Source organism: Nycticebus coucang, chromosome 5, assembly GCF_027406575.1.
Source record: "Nycticebus coucang isolate mNycCou1 chromosome 5, mNycCou1.pri, whole genome shotgun sequence".
NCBI classification, from domain to species: Eukaryota; Metazoa; Chordata; class Mammalia; order Primates; family Lorisidae; genus Nycticebus; species Nycticebus coucang.
Genome location: NC_069784.1, coordinates 87,346,261 through 87,367,032, shown reverse-complemented (window position 1 = coordinate 87,367,032; position 20,772 = coordinate 87,346,261). Strand labels below are relative to the sequence as shown.

General features: G+C 41.8%; 1 protein-coding gene across 3 annotated transcripts in view; it reads left to right on the top strand.

The window, feature by feature from the left end:
• Positions 1-20,495, top strand: part of DDO (D-aspartate oxidase) — a 31,386-nt gene extending 10,891 nt beyond the window's left edge. For 2 of the 3 annotated variants that reach the window (XM_053592208.1, XM_053592206.1), the window contains 2 exons: positions 207-383; positions 18,439-20,494. In XM_053592208.1, coding sequence (XP_053448183.1) covers positions 207-383; positions 18,439-19,006 — 745 coding nt within the window. In that variant the 3' untranslated portion in view covers positions 19,007-20,494. Of the gene's footprint in view, positions 1-206; positions 384-18,438 lie in introns of all 3 variants that reach the window. The other variant, XM_053592207.1, reaches the window with a different exon arrangement.
• Positions 20,496-20,772: the final 277 nt, after the last annotated feature.

Below are 20,772 nucleotides of genomic sequence, written 5' to 3'. Positions count from 1 at the left end.
TAAAATGTCTTATTCCCCCGATCACGCACATTTGAAATTTAGCTGCTGAATTATCTGAACCCAAGAGAATGGAAGAATAGATCTTTTTCTCTTCGTGTCTATAGGATATGAATTTTTAAAATGCTTTAGAGAATGTCACATGGAGTTTACTAGAAATATGTTATTTCACAAAATTTCGGGAAAAATTTCCACTTAATGTTTTTGAGTTGGCAGGTATTTCAGAGCCTTCCTGCTGAAGAAGTGCCATTCTGGGCTGATGTGGTTTTGGGATTTCGAAAGATGACTGAAGCAGAGCTGAAGAGGTTCCCCCACCACGTCTTTGGTCAGGCTTTCACTACCCTGAAGTGCGAAGGGCCTACCTACCTCCCGTGGCTGGAGCAAAGGTCAGTTGAAACAGCTTTTCCCTGCTTCCTCTCCCTCTCAGAGCTGTCCATCACTTCTTAGCTGTTCAGGAAGCTATGTACTGGAAATTGAGTGTCTGATTGCTCACAGATAACTAAACCTTTGTAAAGCAACATGAAAACAGTGTTTGTGTCACAAGGACAAAGTCCAACCATCCACCATGCCCATGGACAGGACCGTCTTCTATTTTTCGTGTTTACCCTGATCCTGGATTTGTTCCCCTCCTTCCCCAGCCTCAAGTAAAACCCACTTACTGAAACAGTCTCCTAGTTTTTTTCATCTGTAAAATGGAGAAATTTAGAGAATAGGCTTCCTAGTATAAAATTGCATAATTTATTCTAGTTCTTCAGATAAGAGAATCCTACCTTTATTATTATTATATTTATTTATTAACTCATAGCTGTGTACATTAATGTGATCATGGGGCACCCTACACTGGTTTTATAGACCGTTTGACACATTTTCATCACACTCGTTAACATAGCCTTCCTGGCATTTTCTCAGTTATTGTGTTAAGACATTTACATTCTACATTTACTAAGTTTCACATACACCCTTGTAAGATGCACCACAGGTGTAATCCTACCAATCACCCTCCCTCCGCCCACCTCCCTTCCCTCCCTTTCCCCCTTCCCCCTATTCTTAGGTTATAACTGGGTTATAGCTTTCATGTGAAAGCCATACATTAGTTTCATAGTAGGGCTGAGTACATTGGATACTTTTTCTTCCATTCTTGAGATACTTTACTAAGAGGAATATTACAGCTCCATCCATGTAAACATGAAAGAGGTAAAGTCTCCATCTTTCTTTAAGGCTGCATAGTATTCCATAGTGTACATATACCACAATTTATTAATCCATTCGTGGATCGATGGGCACTTGGGCTTCTTCCATGACTTAGCAATTATGAATTGGGCTGCAATAAACATTCTGGTATAAATATCTTTGTTATGATGTGATTTTTGATCTTCTGGGTATATGCCTAGTAGAGGAATTATAGGATTGAATGGCAGATCTATTTTTAGATCTCTAAGTGTTCTCCAAACATCTTTCCAAAGGGAATGTATTAATTTGCATTCCCACTAGCAGTGTAGAAGTGTTCCCTTTTCTTGACATCCACGCCAACATCTCTGGTCTTGGGATTTTGTGATATAGGCTAATCTTACTAGAGTTAGATGATATCTCAAAGTACTTTTGATTTGCATTTCTCTGATGATTAAAGATGATGAGCATTTTTCATATGTCTATAGGCTGTGCGCCTGTCTTCTTCAGAGAAGTTTCTCTTCGAGTCCTTTGCCCAGCCTGCAGTGGGATCATTTGTTCTTTTCTTGCTTATACGTTTGAGTTCTCTGTGGATTCTGGTTATTAAACCTTTGTCGGAAACATAAGCTGCAAATATCTTCTCCCATTCTGAGGGCTGTTGCTTGCTTTACTTACTGTATTCTTGGTAGTGCAGAAGCTTTTTAGTTTGATCAGGTCCCAGTAGTGTATTTTTGAAGCTGCTTCAATTGCCCTAGAGGTCCTCCTCATAAAATACTCACCCAGACCGATTTCTTTAAGGGTTTTCCCTACACTCTCTTCTAGTATTTTTATAGTTTCATGTCTTAAGTTTAAATTTTTAATCCAGTGAGAGTCTATCTAAGTTAATGGTGAAAGGTGTGGGTCCAGTTTCAGTCTTCTATAGGTTGCCGGCCAGTTCACCCAGCACCATTTGTTAAATAGGGAATCTTTTCCCCACTGAATGTTTTTAATTGGCTTGTCAAAGAACAAATAATGGTAAGTAGCTGGATTCATCTCTTGGTTCTCTATTCTGTTCCAGACATCTGATTGTCTGTTTTTGTACCAGTACCATGCTGTTTTGATAACTATCGATTTGTAGTATAGTCTGAGGTCTGGTAGCATGATTCCTCCTGCTTTGCTTTTATTTCTGAGTAATGTTTTGGCTATTCAAGGTTTTTATATGATTCCATATAAAACAAAGTATTATTTTTTCAAGATCTTTAAAGTATGACAGTAGAGCTTTAATAGGGATTGCATTAAAATTGTATATTGCTTTGGGTAGTACGGACATTTTAACAATGTTGATTCTTCCCAGCCATGAGCATGGTATGTTTTTCCATTTGTTAACATTTTCAGCTATTTCTTTTCTTAGAGTTTCATATGTTCTCTTTATAGAGATCTTTCACGTCTCTATATTTGGGAGTTAGATAAACTCCCAAATATTTCATCTTCTTTGGCACTACTGTGAATGGGATGGAGTCCTTAACTGTATTTTCAGCTTGACTATTGTTGGTATATATAAAGGCTACCGATTTATGCATGTAGATTTTGTAACCTGAGACGCTGCTGTATTCCTTGATCACTTCTGAGAGTTTTGTAGTAGAATCCCTACTGTTTTCCAGATATACAATCATATCATCTGCAAAGAGCAAAAGTTTGATCTCTTCTGACCCTATGTGGATATCCTTGATCGCCTTTTCTTCCTTAATTGCGATGGCTAAAACTTCCATTACAATGTTAAAGAGCAGTGGAGATAGTGGGCAGCCTTGTCTGGTTCCTGATCTGAGTGGAAATGATTTCAATTTAACTCTATTCAATACGATATTGGCTGTGGGTTTGCTGTAGATGGCCTCTATCAGTTTAAGAAATGTCCCTTCTATACCAATTTTCATAAGTGTTCTGATCATGAAGGGATGCTGGATATTATCAAAAGCTTTTTCTGCATCAATTGAGAGAATCATATGGTCTTTGTTTTTTAATTTGTTTATGTGCTGAATTATACTTATAGATTTATGTATATTGAACCAGCCTTGAGACCCTGGGATAAAACTGACTTGGTCATGCTGTATAATTTGTTTGATGTGTTGCTGGATTCTGTTTGTTAGGATCTTGTTGAATATTTTTGCATCTATATTCATTAGTGATATTGGTCTATAATTTTCTTTTCTTGTTGGGTCTTTTCCTGGTTTGGGAATCAGGGTGATGTTTGCTTCATAGAACGTGTTGGGTAGTCTTCCTTCTTTTTCTACATTTTGGAACAGGTTGAGTAATATAGGTACTAATTCCTCTTTAAAGGTTTGGTAGAATTCTGACGTGAAGCCATCTGGTCCCGGGCTTTTCTTTTTAGGGAGGTTTTGTATGGTTGATGCTATTTCAGAACTTGATGTGGGCCTGTTCAACATTTCCACTTGATTCTGGCTAAGTCTTGGAAGGTGATGTGCTTCCAAGTATTGGTCAATTTCCTTCAGATTTTCATATTTCTGAGAATAAAGTTTCTTGTAATATTCATTAAGGATTTTTTGAATTTCTGAGGAGTCTGTTGTTATTTCGTCTTTGTCATTTCTGAGTAATGAGATAGACATTTTACTCCTTTTTTCCTGGTTAGGTTAGCCAAAGGTTTATCTATTTTATTGACCTTTTCAAAAACCAACTTTTTGATATATTGATCTGTTGTATAATTCTTTTGTTTTCAATATCATTTAATTCTGCTCTAATTTTGGTTATTTCTTTTCTTCTACTGGGTTTGGGGTTGGAACGTTCTTCCTTTTCCAGATGCTTGAGATGTCCCATTAAGTTGTTAACTTCCTCCCTTTCCGTTCTCCTGAGGAAGGCTTGCAGTGCTATAAATTTCCCTCTTAGGACTGACTTTGCTGTATTGCAGAGGTTCTGATAATTTGTCTCTTCATTGTCATTTTGTTCCAAAATTTTGGCAATTTCCTTTTTAATCTCATCTCTGACCCAGCTATCATTCAGCATAAGGTTATTTAACTTCCATGTTTTTGTATGAGTATGCAGATTCCTGTTGTTACTCAGCTCAAGTTTCGTTCCATGGTGGTCCAAGAAGATGCATGGAATAATTTCTATTCCTTTAAATTTACTGAGGTTAGACTTGTGATCTAAGATGTGATTGATTTTGGAGTATGTTTCGTGGGCTGATGAGAAGTATGTGTATTCAGTTTTGTTGGGATGAAATGTTCTGTAGATGTCTGCTAAATCCAAATGTTGGATGGTTAGGTTTAAATCTAAAAATTCTTTGCTCAGCTTCTTATTGGAGGATCGATCCAACACTGCCAAAGGAGCGTTGAAATCTCCAACTATTATGGAGCTGGAGGAAATCAAGTTGCTCATGTCTGTTAGAGTTTCTCTTATAAATTGAGGTGCATCCTGGTTGGGTGCATGATATTAATAATTGAAATCTCATCATATTGAGTATTACCCTTAACAAATATGAAGTGACCATTCTTATCCTTCCTTACTTTTGTTTTGGTTTAAAGCCTATTGTATCTGCAAATAAAATTGCAACACCTGCTTTTTTCTGATTACCATTTGCCTGAAATTGGATGAACATCTTTTTACCCTGAATCTATATTTGTCTTTTAAGGTAAGATGTGACTCTTGTATGCAGCACTTATCTGGCCTGAGTTTTTGTATCCGGTCAGCTAACCTGTGCCTCTTTAGAGGACCGTTTATGCCGTTCACATTAATGGAGAATATTGATAAGTCTGGTAAAATTTTGGGTATAGAGTTTTTCAAAAGTCCAGTGGACATTTTTAATCCTTTCGCCACTGTGAAAGTTGGAGTTTGATCAAAAGTTTCTGAGTGAGTTTACTTTTGTGGTAGAGGATTGGGCTGGTCATTATGGAGGATAGGTCTGAGACTATCCTGAAGAGCTGGGTTTGGTTATGGCAAATTTGTTCAACATATGAATGTCATTAAAGTATTTAATTTCTCCATCATAAATGAATCTCAGTTTAGCTGGATACAGGATCCGGGGTTGAAAGTTATTTTGCTTTAGGAGATTAAAACTCGATGATCACCCTCTTCTGGCTTGAAAAGTTTCAGCAGAGAGATCTGCAGTCTTTCTAATATTCTTCCCTTTGTAGTTAATGGATTTCTTATGTCTGGCTGCTTTCAGAATTTTCTCCTTCATATTAACTTTAGTGAAGTTAATTATGATATGCCTGTGGGATGTTTTATTCGGACTGAGTCTTGCTGGGGTTCTGAAACTGTCTGCTATCTGAATTTCAGAATCTCTTGGCATGTCTGGAAAATTCTCTTTCATAATTTCATGGAGAAGGGCCTCTGTGCCTTGCGAGGCCACTTCATCACTTTCAGGGATTCCAATGAGGTGGATATTAGCCTTCTTCGAATTATCCCAGAGCTCTCTGAGAGAATGATTCGTTTTTGCTCTCCATTTGTCTTCCTCTTTGAGAGTTTGGGAGCATTCAAAGGCTTTGTCTTCAATGTCATAAATCCTTTCTTCTGCTTGCTCCACTCTGTTACTGAGAGATTCTACTGTATTTTTCAGATCTTTGAGGGCTGCAAATTCTTGCTTCAGTGCGTCAAAATCTTTGGTGGTTTTGTCTTTAAATTTGTTAAATTCTTGAGACAACTTTTGAATTTCTCCTCGAATTTCTAATTCTGACTTTTGAATTGCTGCTCGAATTTCTAATTCCAAATTTTCCTCCATTTTATTAATCTTGTTTGCAATCCAAATTCTGAATTTGATTTCTGATATCTTGGCCAGCTGTTTATGAATGGGATCTTCAGTTACATCTGCCATATCGTTCCTTGGGGGATTTTGATCTATTCTGGTTATTCATGCTACCAGAGTTTTTCCGCTGATTCCACCCCATGATTGTTTTACACCCTTTGATTTTTCCCCTGGAGCTTTGTTGAGGACCCGTACAGTGCTATGGCCTGAGAAACTGGGGCCCTGTTTGGTTGGTGGGTCTAAGTGGTTCTGTCTTGTTTTCAGCTGGTTTCTGTTTGACCCTAGTGAAATAGTTACTCTGGGTTGAAGTCTCAGCTTTTGTTTGTATCCTTGGGGTCGCAGCTCGCCTCAGCAGGGTTGATGTGTGTTCTTCAACCTTCTCTCTTGGTGCAGCTCAAATCCACCAGGTTACTTGCTAAATTTCTGCCCTTTAACTCTCCTTCTGGATGGGAGCCTCTGTGGAAAGCTGGCTTCAGTCAGCCATCTTTTCTCTGTCCCCCTCCTATCTTTATTATAAATAATTTTTGGTTTTTTTTTATCATTCTGGTAAAAACAATATAGCTTCATTATCCCTTTTGTCATAAATAAGGACTCTAAACCTGCAGTGCCTAACCTCTGGGTAGGAGGCTGTTAACTGTCCAAGGCCTGTTAGGAACCCGGTCACACAGCAGATGAGTGTCAGGGGAGACAGGTAAGCTTTGTCTATATTTGTAGCTGCTCCCCACTGCTCACATCACTGCCTGAGCTCTGCCTCCCCTCAGATCAGCCATGATAGAGATTCTCATAGGAGCACAAACCCTACTGTAAACTGCACATATGAGGGATCTAGGTTGCAGGCTCCTCATGAGACTCTGATGCCTGATGAGCTGAGGTGGAGCCAAGACACTGATGCTAGTGCTGGGGAGCAGCTGCAAATACAGATTATCATGAGCAGAGAGGTTTGACTGCACAGAGACCATAATAAATCAATTGCTTGTGGACTCATATCAAAACCATCCTCTCTTCATCCCCCAGTCTGTGGAAAAATTATCTTCCACGAAACTTGTCCCTGGTGCCAAAAAGGTTGGGGACCATTGCTGTAAAGCCAAGGACCTAGCCAAAGTGTGTAATTTCTTCCTCACTAAGTTTAGCCTATAATATCTTGAACTTGCATTTTAGCTTGGTTTCAGAGCTTCCTGTTTCTAAGTAGTTAGGAAACACATCAAGAGGATCTTTATTTGAGAAACATTAATAAATCTGTCATTAGCCGGGTCCAGTGGCTCACACCTGTACTCCTAGCACTCTGGGAGGCTGAGATGGGTGGATTGCCTGATCTCACAGATTCCAGACCAGACTGAGCAAGAGTGAGATCTTATCTATAAAAATAGCTGGGTGTTGTAGTGAATGCCTATAGTCTCAGCTACTTGGGAGGCTAAAGCAAGAGAATGACTTGAATCCCAGAGTTTGAGGTTGCTGTGAGCTGTGATGCCATGGCACTCTACTGAGGGCGACAAAGTAAGACTCTTTTTTTTCTTTATTGTTAAATCATAGCTGTGTACATTAGTGCAATCAAGGGGTACAATGTGCTGGTTTCATATACAATCTGAAATATTCTCATCAAACTTTTCAACGTAGCCTTCATGCCATTTTCTTAGTTATTGTATGTAGACATTTGTATTCTGCATTTAGTAAGTTTCGCCTGTACCCATTCTAAGATGCACTGTAGGTGTGGCCCCACCCATTACCCTGCCTCCACCCTAACCTCCCCCCTACCTACTCCTTCCTTGGCCCTTTCCCCATATTCTTGTGCTGCAGTTGGGTTATAGCCTTCATGTGAAAGCTATAAATTAGCTTCATAGTAGGGCTGAGTACATCGGATACTTTTTCTTCCATTCCTGAGATACTCTGCTAAGAAGAATATGTTCCAGTTCCATCCATGTAAACACGAAAGAGGTAAAGTCTCCATCTGTCTTTAAGGCTGCATAATATTCCATGGTATACATGTGCCACAATTTGCTAGTCCATTCGTGGGTTGATGGGCACTTGGGCTTCTTCCATGACTTAGCAATTATGAATTGGGCTGCAATAAATATTCTGGCACAGATGTCTTTGTTATATTGTGCTTTTTGGTCTTCTGGGTATAAACCTAGTAAAGGAATTATAGGATCGAATGGCAGGTCTATTTTTAGGTCTCTAAGTATTCTCCAAACCTCCTTCCTGTTAAAAAAAAAATCTGTTTTTAGTTTAGTCTGGATACTTGCAGGCACGTTCAGGGCTGTGAAACATGGGCCCTTTCAATTCTCAAATCTGTATCTTTGATAGATGAATAGCGACAATGTGAATTATTGTATAAATGTTAGAAAAGTGACTTGAAGCAAGCAGCAGCAATGATGATCTGTTGCTAGATGTAAGTTAGGGGACAACTGGTGCATACAATTCATTGATTACACAGTTCTTTGTTGAACACCTATATCTACCTGATACTACTCTAGAATCTGGTCAACAGAGAAGGATAAAATATGATTACTATTTTAAAGAAATTCATGGTTTATTAGGAGTGATTACATGTGTGTATGTCTGTGTGCATTAATGAATCATTACAGTGACACAGATGGGAAAGTTTAAGTACAGATTTATGCAGGTTGGAACGGGAGCACGGGGAGGGAGCCTAACTCTGCTGGGCACGTGTCGGTGACATCATGATATATCTCTGTAGCTTTTTAAGTGCTCTTCTCACTTTCACTTCTTAGCAGTTTATGCAGGACATTTTGCTTTTAAGTTCCACTTTCATAGAACCCATGCTTTTGTGCCTTTTTCACTGCCCCATAAGCCACTGTTTGTATGCTAAAGGTGGACCTGGATATTTCACCAAAATGATGGTGTTTGCTCTTTCTGGTGATGGCAGCAAGGGTAGCAGAGAATACTGTGTGGGGGGGGCAGTAGCACTGGAGGCTTCCATTAGGGCGTGGGTAGTGGCTCTAAGGCAGGGACAGAGGGGGACTTGCTCTTCACAACCCACCTGCTAGATGGACTAAGGGTGCAAGGCTGTCCCCCTTCCAGGACCACTTTGCCTGTGGATATCCTGGGCTTCATCTACACCCACCTCCTCCACAGGGCCAGTGGCTGCTCCATGCTTGAGTGGGCCCCAGGCTGAGTAACATGAGTCCATGGAGTGGACAAGGCAAGGATGGACTTTCCAAGAAGTGTGAAATAGAATGCAGTTTATTTTATTGGTGTAGGCATTGCAAGGGCATGAGTGAGGAGTGTGGTCATCAGATGAGATACTGTTGTCAGGTTAAAATCAGACTATATCCATTCAGTTGTTGGGTAAACCTAAAATATACAGCAGAACCTCCACAGGTGACTACCTCCTTGCATTGAGCACTTCCTTAAGTTGCCCTGATTTTCATAACCTGGACATGCAAGCCTGGTTCTTTATAATGACCACTTGTATGATGACCAGTTTGTCATAGTCCCTTGGATGGGCAGCTTACAGAGGTTCTACTGCATTTTTAAATTCTAACTATTATGAGCTATTATGTTAGGTAAAGCTACATTGAGTGTCATCCTGAAGAAACAGTAGATTTTTTTTTTTCTGGTGAATCTGTATGCATAGTACTATTTGCCAACTGAGGTTTTAAATTAGTTTTTCTTTTTCAAATAAGTAGACTGAAAACAGTTAATTTTCTGACAACTGTTAATAAGGCATCCTTCTTCAGGTTTGAAACAGTAATTTTAAAAACTGACAATATCAAATAATGCATGCGTAATATATCCTGTTGCTATGTCTAATAAATTCTTTATGTAAAATATCTCACAGAGACAGGCCTGCTCCTGGTCCCTGAGCACCCCCAGCCCCACGCCTGGCCACCGCTCTCTTCTCACCGTTTCTCTCCCGTTCACGCTCTTCTCACACAGTGACTCAAAAACTCACTGCTGTTTTCCTCATTCTGATGAACTTGAAAAGGCAGATGCCCCCTTGGTAGCCACCTGACCTTCCTGGATAATAGCAGAGCTGGGTTCCCTGCAGAGGTGGGGAGAAGTGTTTCCTTTCCAGCTCTGAACCTCCAGCTTCAAGGAAGCTGTGCTCAGAATTGGTGCTCCCTACCTTGGGCCCTTGCCCTCTAGCCTGGAGAGCCTGCAGGGGGATGAACGCCTTGCTGCCCCTCCTCCCTTCTGCCTCCTAGCCGGGGCACAGTGTCCCTAAGCAACTCGGCCTTCACACAGTCATTTACCTTCTCATCCCAAAGTGGTCTTACATGCAGAAATTATAAATATTAAATGAAAAAACAATTTTTCACCCTGTGGTTTCTACTCATTAAGTTCCAAAGACAACTGTGGTCCAAGTTTCAGCAAGTGACTCACAGGCCCACACGGGCTCCAGGGCATCTGTTGGCTCTGCTCGTTTGGTGGCCTGTCACAGCCCTTGTGTGTCCCTGTCCCTGCTGAGCTGTACTCCCTCCCCTGCCCTGTCTTCCCCTTCCTCTCTCCCTTGGTTCCCACGGCCCCCCACAGGGCTGAAGCAGCCCTGTACAGATGGGCGCCCATGTCTATTGCACTGCACTGGAGCTCACCAGAGGCTCACCATCCCCTGTGCCCCTGCTGCCCATGGGGCCTCCACGCCAGAGCCCTCACCTCTCAGTTTAGTGCTACCCAGGGTTCCTCCCTCGTCAAGGCTTCAGCTAGGGAAGAGAATGGGCAACGGAGCACAGGAATTGCCTCTAACCCCAAGAGCAGAGAGGAGATGCGCGGGAGATGGACTGGGCTAGTGGGAGGTAGACTGTGTGTGTGTGGTGTGTAACCAAGTGGGCACAGCCTTCTCAGGGGCACAGCCAGCTCAATGTCCCGCCTTGCTGAAATTCCCATTGAGTTGAAAGAAGGGCCCAGAGATGACCACCCACCATGATTAGGGGTCAGCCTGACGTAGACCAGCAGAGGGTTGACTTCAGTTTGGGGAAACTCTTATATTTTAGGGTGATGAGGACATTGAGCTGGGGCTATTGCATGAGTCCCTCTTCTTGAGAGCCTTTGTCCCCCATTTTCTCACAGGATGTTGGGACTATAGTACTCTCTCCAGGATGAGGTCTTGTGTAGTTGCCAGAAGCCCCAAAAGAAAAGTCACCAGGCTTCTTATAATCCCAATTATGTCACCCCAAACTTGGAGAATAACTACCTCGTATGGTCATAAAAGCAGCATCGTAGGCACCTGGTCATCTAATTTAACACCCGGCTTCTAGGAGTAGTTTCCTGGTATGCACTGTGTCACCGTGATGCCTTTCCCAGGGGATGTGTACCAGTGACTGGGCATCACCTTTTGCATTGCAGTGGCATGAAGCTGACCAGTCTTGGGGCATATTCAGTATGTTTTCTTTTGGGTAACAAGGCCTGGGAGGGATCCAATGCAATAAGGCCTGGCAGGGCCTTCCAACAGCCCTGCCGTTCTGAGGATTTAAGAGGTCTCCAGGTACAAGAAAATATTTGCAGGTTATACCTCCGATAAAGGTCTAATAACCAGAATCCACAGAGAACTCAAATGTATTAAAAAGAAAAGAACATGTGACCCCATCTCAGGGTGGGCAAGGGACTTGAAGAGAAACTTCTCTAAAGAAGACCAACGCAAGATCTACAAACACATGAAAAAAAGCTCATCATCCTTAATCATCAGAGAAATGCAAATCAAAACTACTCTGAGATATCACCTAACCCCAGTAAGAGTAGCCCACATAACAAAATCCCAAAACCAGAGATGTTGGCGTGGATGTGGAGGAAAGGGCACACTTCTACACTGCTGGTGGGAATGCCCACTAATACGTTCCTTCTGGAAGGATGTTTGGAGAATACTTAGAGACCTAAAAATAGACCTGCCATTCGATCCTGTAATTCCTTTACTAGGTTTACACCCAGAAGACCAAAAATCACAATATAACAAAGACATCTATACCAGAATGTTTATTGCAGCCCAATTCATAATTGCTAAGTCATGGAAGAAGCCCAAGTGCCCATCAACCCACGAATGGACTAGCAAATTGTGGCACATGTATACCATGGAATACTATGCAGCCTTAAAGAAAGATGGAGACTTTACCTCTTTCATTTTTACATGGATGGAGCCGGAACATATTCTTCTTAGCAAAGTATCTCAGGAATGGAAGAAAAAGTATCCGATGTACTCATCCCTACTATGAAGCTAAATTATAGCTTTCACATGAAGACTATAACCCAACTACAGCACGAGACTATGGGGAAAGGGCCAAGGAAGGGGAATGGAGGGGGGAGGTTTTGGTGGAGGAAGGGTAATGGGTGGGGCCACATCTATGGTGCATCTTAGAATGGGTACAGGTGATTGCACTAATGTACACAGCTATGATTTAACAATTAAAAAAATAAAAAAAAAATAAATGTAAATCCTGCATAGGAACACCAACACAACATATTGTATAGCTTTTTTTTAATTTTTTTTTGAGACAGGGTCTCACTCTGTCACCCTGGTTGGAGGGCAGTGGTATGGCCATAGCCTCCCAGACTGCTGGGATTGCAGCTACCAGCCACCACATCCAGGTTGTGTGCCTTTTTAAGTGTGTGAATAACAAGCATAATCCTAGATAAGGAAAAGGCACTTACCTCTACTAGACAAGGGCTCCTAAAAGGAGAAAAGCAGATTCTTCGGCTCTTAGTCTGGCATGACCCTCTCCGGCTGTTTACAAGAGTCTGTGAGCTACAGTTGGCAGGACAAGGGAGTTCCGAGAGAGAAACTCACCACAGGTGGGGTGTGTAGCTGACTACAAGGAAGAGGCTATTCTTGGCTTTTCCCTTGCCTACCTCCAGTTCTGGAAATTTCTGAACAGAATTGTTCTGTTTTGACCTGAGTCTCTTCCAGGGACTCCAGCACCTGGAACCGGAGGGGAAGAAAAACTTCATTAGCGTAAGCTCAAGACAAACCAGACACCACAAAGAGGATGTGTCGAGCTGACCTGTGGAATTGTGGGCTCTGTTTAAAGAGGATTGCTCATTCTTTGGACACTCTGGGAACCCAGCCATCAAACTGTGAAGTCCAAGCTCCCTGACGAGACCATGTGAGCATTCTCATGGCTCCCCAGCCAGCAGCTGAGCAACCAGCCACAGCAACGTCACCTGCCAGCCCTGCACTGGGCCTGTGCAGCATCCACCTGGTGGAGGCTCCAGGCGACTGCGGACCCCTGGAGTGTTCAGACCTAGGTGTCACCTCAGCCAGGCAATGGGGCCCAATTGTCGGGGCAAACACCAGAGTGGAGGGAGGTTGCTGTAAGTGTTTTGTAGATGTGATTCACATCTAAGTAGACGTTGAACAAAGCAGATTACCCTCCACACTGAGGTAGGCCTTACCTGATGGGTTAAAAGCCTGAATGGAATAAGACTGTCCCCAAGCAAGAGGGAGCCCTGCCAGTCACACATTTCTGACGTGAACGGCAATGTTCTACAAAATATTTATGAAATATTGTCGATACGTTGGCCACCTCTTTGTAAAATTTTCTAATGAATATTATGTAAATTACATTTAATTCCAATTTCCCATTTTTCCCTATGTGTGGTGAACTTGAAGAGGTCTTTCAGGACACCCTATGCATGTGCCTCTGTTTCTCAAGAGTAGTCTTATCCTAAAGTAGCAGCACCCAGGGCACTTTCGTTCTCTAAACTCCTTCCCATTCTTCCGAGTTCTTACTTCATTTCATTTTCGTAGTATCTCCAAAGTTCTCAAGACTTCACTTATTAAAAGTCCAATCTGAGATTCCTTATGAAAACTTCCAGCAACACAAACGTACGGCCTGTAGGTGGATTAACCCTCTTGGTACATGTAAGTACGTCATCACACTGACGACACCAGCCTTGCTCTGATATTTAAATTCTTTGAGATTTACTTTCTTCAAAAGTGTGCAGATAAAAGGGAAACATTGTACTTCCATGGAGAACTGTAGAAAAGTGTCTGCAGCACCCTGAGTTGGGTTCTCATGGGAGCCATTTTACAGTTCTAAGTTGTAGATGGCCAAGGACGGCGCAAGCTGGTTATTATATGAACGCATTTCAGTTCCATGGTGACGTCCATAGTTTTGATCAACAAAATATATATAAGGTGCATGTTCTCTGGAGTCCCCTTTGAATTGGTTGTACCACCTCAATTTTCTCATTAATTAAAATCTTATTTCATCTTTGGGTCTGTATGAGGGTAAAAACTCTTTTAACCCTATTCTGTCAAACTGATCTGTGTGGTGGAGGCCACGTCACACAGTGAGGGGAAAGGACGGTCTCCTGGACAAATGTCACCAGTCTACTTGGCTCCCACCTAGAAGGAGCAGAGATAGATTCCCTAAGATGCCATCTATGAAGATGAACTCAAGATAGGTGGAAAATTTCAACGTAAAGATGTAAAAAATGTTAAAACCTGAAGAGTTAAATGCAGAAAAAAATGTAATAAAACTGCTAGAACACTCAGGAAAAAAAAAAAAAAAAGAAGTCTCCAGGTACAGATTAGAATTTCATCACTAGCTTGGCTAGCAGGGTGCCCTTAAAATGGACAAGAAAGACATTTGCATTTATTGAATTGCTATAATTGTCCCAACAATCCTGTGAGTTAGGCATTCTCATCCCTTGCTTATAGTTGAAGAAACAAGTTCAGTGAGTTTTCCGTAAGAAATTTGCTTAAATCCCAAAGCTGGTAAGTTCTTTTATTTTGCTGAATTAGGAAAATAATTCTGAGTTTTAATTAGGATGGTTGCAGCATAGAACATAATGTTCAAATATTAGCATATGGAATCCACACTCTATTAAAGAAAAAGCAAAACCAAGACAATGTTCACATAATGATTAATTGTAAAAAAGTTTTTAATTAAAGTGTCATTCTTAATTAACTAAGTGATATATGGGTGTGCAGGGCAGGGATACTCATAGATGAAGTACTGGAAGCAAAAAACATTTATAAAAATCCTTTATTGAACAAGTGTAATGTGCTCTGTGCATCTGTCAGACTTTTCCAGATGTTGCTTCCTTTCATTTTCACAATGAGCCTATGAAACTAGTATTATTATCCCCATATTATAGATTGAAGGATTAAAGCTTACAGAAGTTGAGTAACTTGGCCAAGATTATATGAATGGTAAAGGTAGAGCACTCCTAAACCCTTTATAAACATCTTTTCTTAGTGTTCACTTTTTTTTTTTTGTGGTTTTTGGCCAGGGCTGGGTTTGAACCCGCCACCTCTGGCATATGGGACCGCGCCCTACTCCTTGAGCCACAGGCATCACCCAGTGTTCACTTTTTTAAAGATTATAAACCCACTGCAATATGTTGTTCAGAATCACCACAATGTACTCTTCTGTCTATACCAGTGTTGGGGAAAACATTTTTTTTTTTACAGAGTTATTTTACCTTTAAAAACATTCATCTGTTATTTAAAATACACAAGTTAGTTTTTCAAATTGTTTATTCTCCTGAGAGAGATAAAAACTCGTGACCATAAAATTTGCTACTTTTTTTTTGAGACAGATTTTTACTCTGTCAACCTGGGTAGAGTGCTGTGGTGTCATGGCTCACAGCAACCTCCAGCTCCGGGGTGCAAGTGACCCTTCTCACTCAGCCTCCCTAGTATCTGGGACTACCGGTGTGTGCTAACATGACTGGCTGTTTTTTCTGTTTTTAGTAGAGATGGGATCTTGCTCTTGCTCAGGGTGGTCTTGAACTCCTGAGCTCAAGCAATCCATCTGCCTTAGCCTCCCAGAGTGCTAGCATTACGGCATGAGCCACTGCACCCAGCCTAAAATTTGGTACATTGAACACTTTTATCTATGAGCTTTTTTTACTTAGAAAACAAACAGAATAGTAGCTCCAGCCTCATTCTTCTTTTTTTAACCTCATGTTACACCAAATAGCAGTCCTTTGGCTTTACTGGTTCTCTGTGGCCTTAATGTATGAATGCTTGCCAGAACATTGTTGTCCTTAGTTTTTTTCTCTCCACTAAAAACCATACTGTCTTCCATGGATGTTCAGAATAACAAGGAATAATAATAATAAGAAAGAAGGCATAGAGGAAAAATGCCAGGGCTTTGAATTTAAGCCCTGTTCAGCACATTAATGCTGGAACTACAGCGTAGTCACACTACGGGCTCATGTAATCTTAGAGCAACAGGTAGTCTGTAAGCTCTTCTCACCTAGCACAGCGCTTGCCACAGCTCAGGTCCTCAGCAAATATTTATTTAATAAGAAATGAATCTGAGGAGTCGAGTCAGATGCAGAGAAGTCACTGGGATAGCTCCAGGGTGTTATTTTGCATAATGGGAAATTGAGCTGTCGGGTCAGGCTCTCTGCCTTTGAGCAGCGATGTTGGTCTCTTCCACTCTCATCAAACTGAAGTATTTTCTAAAAATGGGACCTAGTGTCAGAAGGCCAGTTTCCTGCTGATCTTGACACAGGTTTCAATTGAACTTTCCAACCTGGAAGTAGGGTCCCTCCTTGTTATATGAAAATCGGTTGTCAAACCCTGCCATGGTTTACCATGTTCTCAGCCACCTCTTATTTGTGCTCTGGAAGTTTCTGCCTTTTCTTACGTTTTTCTTCATGTTAAACTTCTGTTTATCTAGCCTAGAAAGCAGATAGAGCTCAGAACTGCTGACACCACCATTTCTGCTGTCTCTGGCTCCATTACTGATGTCAGCTCGTCCCAGTTTCCCCTTGAAATCTGGGATCACAACATTCAGAGTGACTGTCAACGTGGTAGCAGCACCCTGTATTTGTCAGGGTTCTCCAAAGAAACTGAACGAGTAGGGGGTGTGTGTGTGCATGTGTGTGTAAACAAGGAATCGGCCCACACAGCTGGGAGACAAATCCCAAGATCTGCAGGATGAGCTGACAGGCAAGTTGGGGACCTAGAAGAGCTGCTGGTGAAGCTCCAGTCCAGGAAGAGCCGATGCTATAGTTCTAGTCCTGAGTGGAAGGCTGTTCAGCAGGGGACTTGTTTTACTCAGGGAGGGGCAGCCTTGGTTCTAGTCAGGCTTTGGACTGATTGGACAAGGCCCACCCATGATAGGGAGGGCAATCTGCTTTTACTCAGTCTACTGATTCACATGTTGATCTCATTCAAAAACACCCTCCCAGAATAACGTTTGACCAAATACTTGGGCACCCTCTTGGCCCAGTCAAATTGACACATAAAATTAACCAGCACAGGCCCAAACTAGGATTTCATCTGTCTTCACTGTTGGCTAACATTTACCTCAAGTCCACTAGGTTATGGGCCCTGAGCTAGGCAATAGGGGCAGTAAGTAGCATAAGATATGGTGTCTTCCCTTGAGGAATTTATGAGTTTTTGCTATCAGTCTCCTAAAATGTTTCATGCTTAATAGCTTTCCAAGTAGTGGCCATTATCTTATTGGAAACTCATAGCCATCCCCTGAGGCAGGCAAGGGCAGTGTCATCCCCCAGAGGCAAATGAGGAAACTGAGAACCAGAGAAGTGAGCTGACTTGCCCAGGAGTTCAAAGCTAAGGTGGGACAGAACTGGGACCTACACCCAGGCTTCCCGAGTCTATTCACCGCTCACGCAGAACTTACTTCAGTCTGCCAGGCACTCACACTTGTCTGCCAGTTCCTTTGTCAGCCCTTGAGGAAGGAATCTGTGACCCCTACCTCTAGCAGGGCCTTGCATCTGTTGAATAGAGCTGCTGATAGCCTCTTTCTTGTGTTAAATCTTATTAAACTCATAATTATATTAAATTTGTATTAGGCCTATTAATAAAATTACATGACATGGAGGTTATTGTTTAATGGGGATGGAGTTTCCATTTGTAAGATTTTAAAAAAGGTCCAGGAGGTGGATGGTGGAGGATAGTTGTTCAACAATGTGAGCACACTCAATGCCATTGAACTGTACACTTAAAAATGGTCCAGAGGGTACAGTTTTATGTTATGTGTATTTTACCACAATTTGTAAAAAGGTTATAGGATCTGGATAATCCATCTCTTTTCATTATTGGCATACTTGGTCAAAAAAATAATTAGCAGTGACAACTGTCATTTAGTCTATCAGCTGCAAATACTTTGTGTTCTCATGTTAACATCCCTGTAGACAGAAGGGGGGGCATGCAACCCCTACACCAACCATTTAGTAAAGAAGGCCAGACCAAGGCTAAGGAACATCCAGGAGTTAACAGTGTAAAACAAAGTGTCCACGGCAATAGGGTTAGGTGTTAAATAAATGGTATAAACCAGAAATGCTTGCTAAAATACCAGGTCAACTTGATATTAATTCAGCATCTAGAATGATAGAATTCTACAAAATGTAGAAAGGGCAAAACATGTAAGCTTCTTTGTTTTGATCTTTCAAGATAGGTTTTTGTTTTGGCTCAACTTTAGGAATCTGTAGTCCCCAAGGATGTGAGGCAGCTGATGGCCTGAGTCTGGCCTGCATGGGCCCTGGACGTCTTCTTGGAATCTTCCAGATCGTTGCCTCATTTTTGTTCCCGTGGTCCTGTTCTTCAGCTTCCAGAAGTAGCTGAGCAGAGGTTGACTGCAGCTCACCTCATGGTCTTTCTTCCTCAGGGTGAAAGGGAGTGGAGGCCAGATACTCGCCCGTCGAATAGAAGACCTGTGGGAGCTTCATCCTTCCTTCGACATTGTGGTCAACTGCACAGGCCTTGGAAGCAGACAGCTTGCGGGAGATGCAACGGTCTTCCCTGTAAGGGGTCAAGTGCTGAAAGTCCAGGCTCCCTGGGTGAAGCATTTTATCCGAGATGGGAGTGGGCTGACATATATTTATCCTGGTATGTCTCATGTAACTCTGGGTGGAACTAGGCAAAAAGGAGACTGGAATCTGTCCCCAGATGCAGAAATTAGCAGAGAGATTCTCGCCCGATGTTGTGCTCTGGAGCCCTCTCTGTGTGGAGCCTCCGACCTGAGGGAGAAGGTGGGCTTGAGGCCCTCCAGGCCTGGCGTGCGGCTGCAGAAAGAGCTCCTAACCCGGGAGGGCCGGAGGCTGCCTGTGGTCCACCACTATGGCCACGGCAGTGGGGGCTTTTCGGTGCACTGGGGCACTGCCCTGGAGGCCGCCAGGCTGGTGAATGAGTGTGTCAGTGCCCTCAGGAGCCCCGCCTCCATGTCAAAGCTGTAGATGTCATGAAATGACAGCAAATGTCTCCAGAGACTATTGGTCAAAGCATAATTTAAGCATCACAATAACTTCAAATAACTTTCTCATAGCATGAAATAACTAGACATGTCTTTGTTTCTTAAATTAGAAATAATGCAACATATAGATTTAGGAAGTCTAGTACTAATGACATAGGGCGTGGAGCTCTACTTTTTGCGGGTTAAAAATACTTGTTATAGAGTAAGATTTCTTTTAGATTTAATATTATAGGGATTTTGACATCTCTTGGCTCATAAATCCACAGGAAGAGATAATGTGTGAGAAACACTTAAATCACTGTCCACTGCAGAGCTGCCTGTGATCCTCTTAGATTAGAGCGTGCATTATAATCCTTCTAAATGAAATCACCTGGTGATCACAACATGCAGACTTATCACATTTAATTAAAGACAAAATACAAGTTACTGCTAATGCTAGTGGCAACCTTTGGCTCCCCTCAGCTAGAAATGATGGTAGAAGACAGAAATGAAGTTGTCCATAGAGGTGGCATCAGTTCCCTGTCTACCTGAGGTCAATCACCTATAAGTTGCATCTTCTGCAACCACAAATGATGGCAAGCTGGCTTGTTGTGTAGTTGACTTTGCCCAAGCGTTTTTGAAAACTGAAAAGCAAGAACAACCAAAGAGCTAATTAAGGTGGACCGATCGTTCTGAATGACACAGAGGCAAAGGGCATTCTGCAGGTTACTAAAACATGTTGGGGAGAGGGGAGTACATCTCATCACAAAGTGAGTTTGGGAATTTCTGAGGGAAATACATTTCCCTTGGCTTTTTGCCTCAGGCCCGCTCAGAGCCTTTAGCAATTCATGTGTTTTGTGATTCCTAAGGAGGGTTTTTGTCTTGTGAATGGGAAAGGGGGCCGTCTTCACTGAGAAATGGGCTTAATTTTAATTTTTGAAAAAGATGACCTATATTTAGAGATAATAGGTTCTATTTTGGACATCCTGGGTGAAATGTGAGATTGGCAATGAAAATGGGGAAGAGAAAGCTCCCAGCCAGCACTGGCTTTACTGTCTCATTCAGTGAGTCTTAGCACACGATTCTGCAGGAAGAGAACATTCTGCTGACAGAGAGGGAGAGAAGCATGCCAGCGATCTTTATCACTCCTTGCGTTATTAAAATTGTCAAGTTAAATCAAGTGTGGGAGCTTTTCTATAGATTTCCACCAGGGGGTGGTGGTGTATCAAATTCAGATAAATTGGTACTCATGAAAATATATTAATAAAAAAAAGAAAATATATTAATAGAAATGACTAGAAATAAAAAAATGGATACCAGGTGTGCAGAGTGTGTGTGATTCTTTTGAGGTTTTGGAGCTTATAAGCTCCCAATTCAATTATTCTGGATTCTGTTTAAAGCATTTGTAAAACATGAAAGTTCAGATAGACTGAAAACATACATATGTATATCACAGAATCCATGAGAAATAATATGTTATGCTAAAATGGCATTTTAAAAGGGGGAAACAAAAATTTTAATAGTTAAAAATAAAGGAAAGACGCTCAGAATGGGCAATATTTCATTTGTTTCACAGTGGTTTTCAACGTACTGCTTCCTTATCCTCGTGGTTTTCGTTTTGCTTTGTGTGCGGAGGCTCACCCTCTAAGACCTTTGTTTGCTACTCCAGTTTAGACTCACTCTGCATTTTATATTTCTAAAGCTCAGCCCTGCAAGACTACAAGGTTGGAGGCTTCTCGAAGAAGTGGTTATGGCTGCATGCCCTGGTTT